This window comes from Kryptolebias marmoratus, linkage group LG4 (genome assembly GCF_001649575.2).
Source record: "Kryptolebias marmoratus isolate JLee-2015 linkage group LG4, ASM164957v2, whole genome shotgun sequence".
In the NCBI taxonomy this organism is placed as follows: domain Eukaryota; kingdom Metazoa; phylum Chordata; class Actinopteri; order Cyprinodontiformes; family Rivulidae; genus Kryptolebias; species Kryptolebias marmoratus.
This window is the reverse complement of record NC_051433.1, coordinates 22019752-22021216: the sequence shown is the minus strand read 5'-3', so window position 1 is coordinate 22021216 and position 1465 is coordinate 22019752. Positions and strand designations below refer to the sequence as shown.

The following is a 1465-nucleotide window of genomic DNA, read 5'->3' as shown; positions in this document are numbered from 1 at the left end:
TTTTTTTTTTTTTTTTTTTTGTGTGTGTGATACGAACTGAAGAGGGTTATACTGAGTGTGGTGTGACTCTTTTCCTATTATGGCATGGTTTGGGGTTTGCTGTGGCAACCGGTGTGTGGGTGGGGGTAAGGATGGAGGGGACAGAAGTCTGGAAAGGGTGTGTGTGTGTAATATATGCTTCATATTAAGTGTGATGACATCATTTATGTTTGTGCATGCTCATCGTTTGCTTTGTTGACTTTATACTGATAATCTTTAAATGGATCACAGATCATTTAAATCATCTCAGTCGGTACTAATGTCCAGCTGAAACACAAGACAATGAGATGTTTGTTGTCCTTGTCTCAGGTTTGAGTTTCTCTGGATGTTTTCCTGAAAGTCTTTGTAATATCGAGGGTTAATGATGTGTCACACTTGATATGAAACAACCTTTAATGTGTGTGTGTGTGTGTGGCTGTGTGTTGGGGAAGTTTTCACCTCTTTAGAAGACCATCTAAGAGCTGAGGTTTTGATCCTGGGAAAAGTAGGTGGGGAGAAAAAATAGATTGATAGTATTTATTAAAAAAAAAAAAAAAACTACTCCTTTCCTTTGTGGATGAAGTGGCAAACATCCACACCCCCACACAGCCCTCATCAGCTACACCTGAGCTGGCCCACGAGGCTCGGCACAGCGCTGATGAGCTCCCCAGCCGCCATTAACCCCCACCCCCAGCCTTCATCATCACCTGTGAGATTGTGCGCCAGAGCAGAGTTATAAACCGAGAACTAAAAGACTGCAACTTCTGCCCTCCCTTTTATGCACTTCCCTTTTTGTGTGTGTTCAGAGGGTGAAGAACAGCAGCTGTTAAAACACTGTTGATGCCTGAGCTTGAAAACCTGCCAGTAACGGTTTTGACCCCCCCACCTCCACTTGTTCCCTCTCGTCTAACACGGGAGGTCCTACCTAACAGGTTTTGTCGGTTTCACTAACCGACAGACGGGAGGACTGAGTCACGTTTGCCTCCTCGGCCTTTTTGTTCACTCGATCCTTATTGTAAATATTTTATCGTAGACGTATGGAATAACAATGGAGCGTCACCTCTGTGAGAGTCAGAACGCCTACAGAGAGTTTATATTCCCAACGCGCGCGCCTTCTGGGAGCCATGTAAACCGTAAAAGGCGTGTTTTGTATTTTTTTTTTTTTAACCCCCCCTGTCTGGTCGTGTCTGTGTGCAGGTTGGCCCAGCCTTACATCTACCCTCAAGCGTTCGTGCAGCCCAGCCTGGTGCTGCCCACTCAGGTTTCGGCGTCGGTCGGCACCAGCCCGTACCTGGACTACAGCGCCGCCTACGCCCAGTACGCTCACGCCGCCTTCGAGCAGCAGTACCCGTACGCCGCCTCCCCCGCCAGCTTCCTGAACTACAGCTACGCCACCAGCCCCACTGCAGCAGCCGCTGCCGGACCGGCCGTCGCCGCCACGGCCCCC

At 48.7% G+C, this 1465-nt stretch overlaps 1 protein-coding gene across 3 annotated transcripts in view; it reads left to right on the top strand.

The window, feature by feature from the left end:
- Nucleotides 1-1465, top strand: part of LOC108241183 (RNA-binding protein 38) — a gene marked incomplete at its 3' end in the record, with an annotated part of 9113 nt that extends 7648 nt beyond the window's left edge. For all 3 annotated transcript variants that reach the window (XM_037975304.1, XM_025007834.2, XM_025007833.2), the window contains 1 exon segment: nucleotides 1216-1465. In XM_037975304.1, coding sequence (XP_037831232.1) covers nucleotides 1216-1465 — 250 coding nt within the window.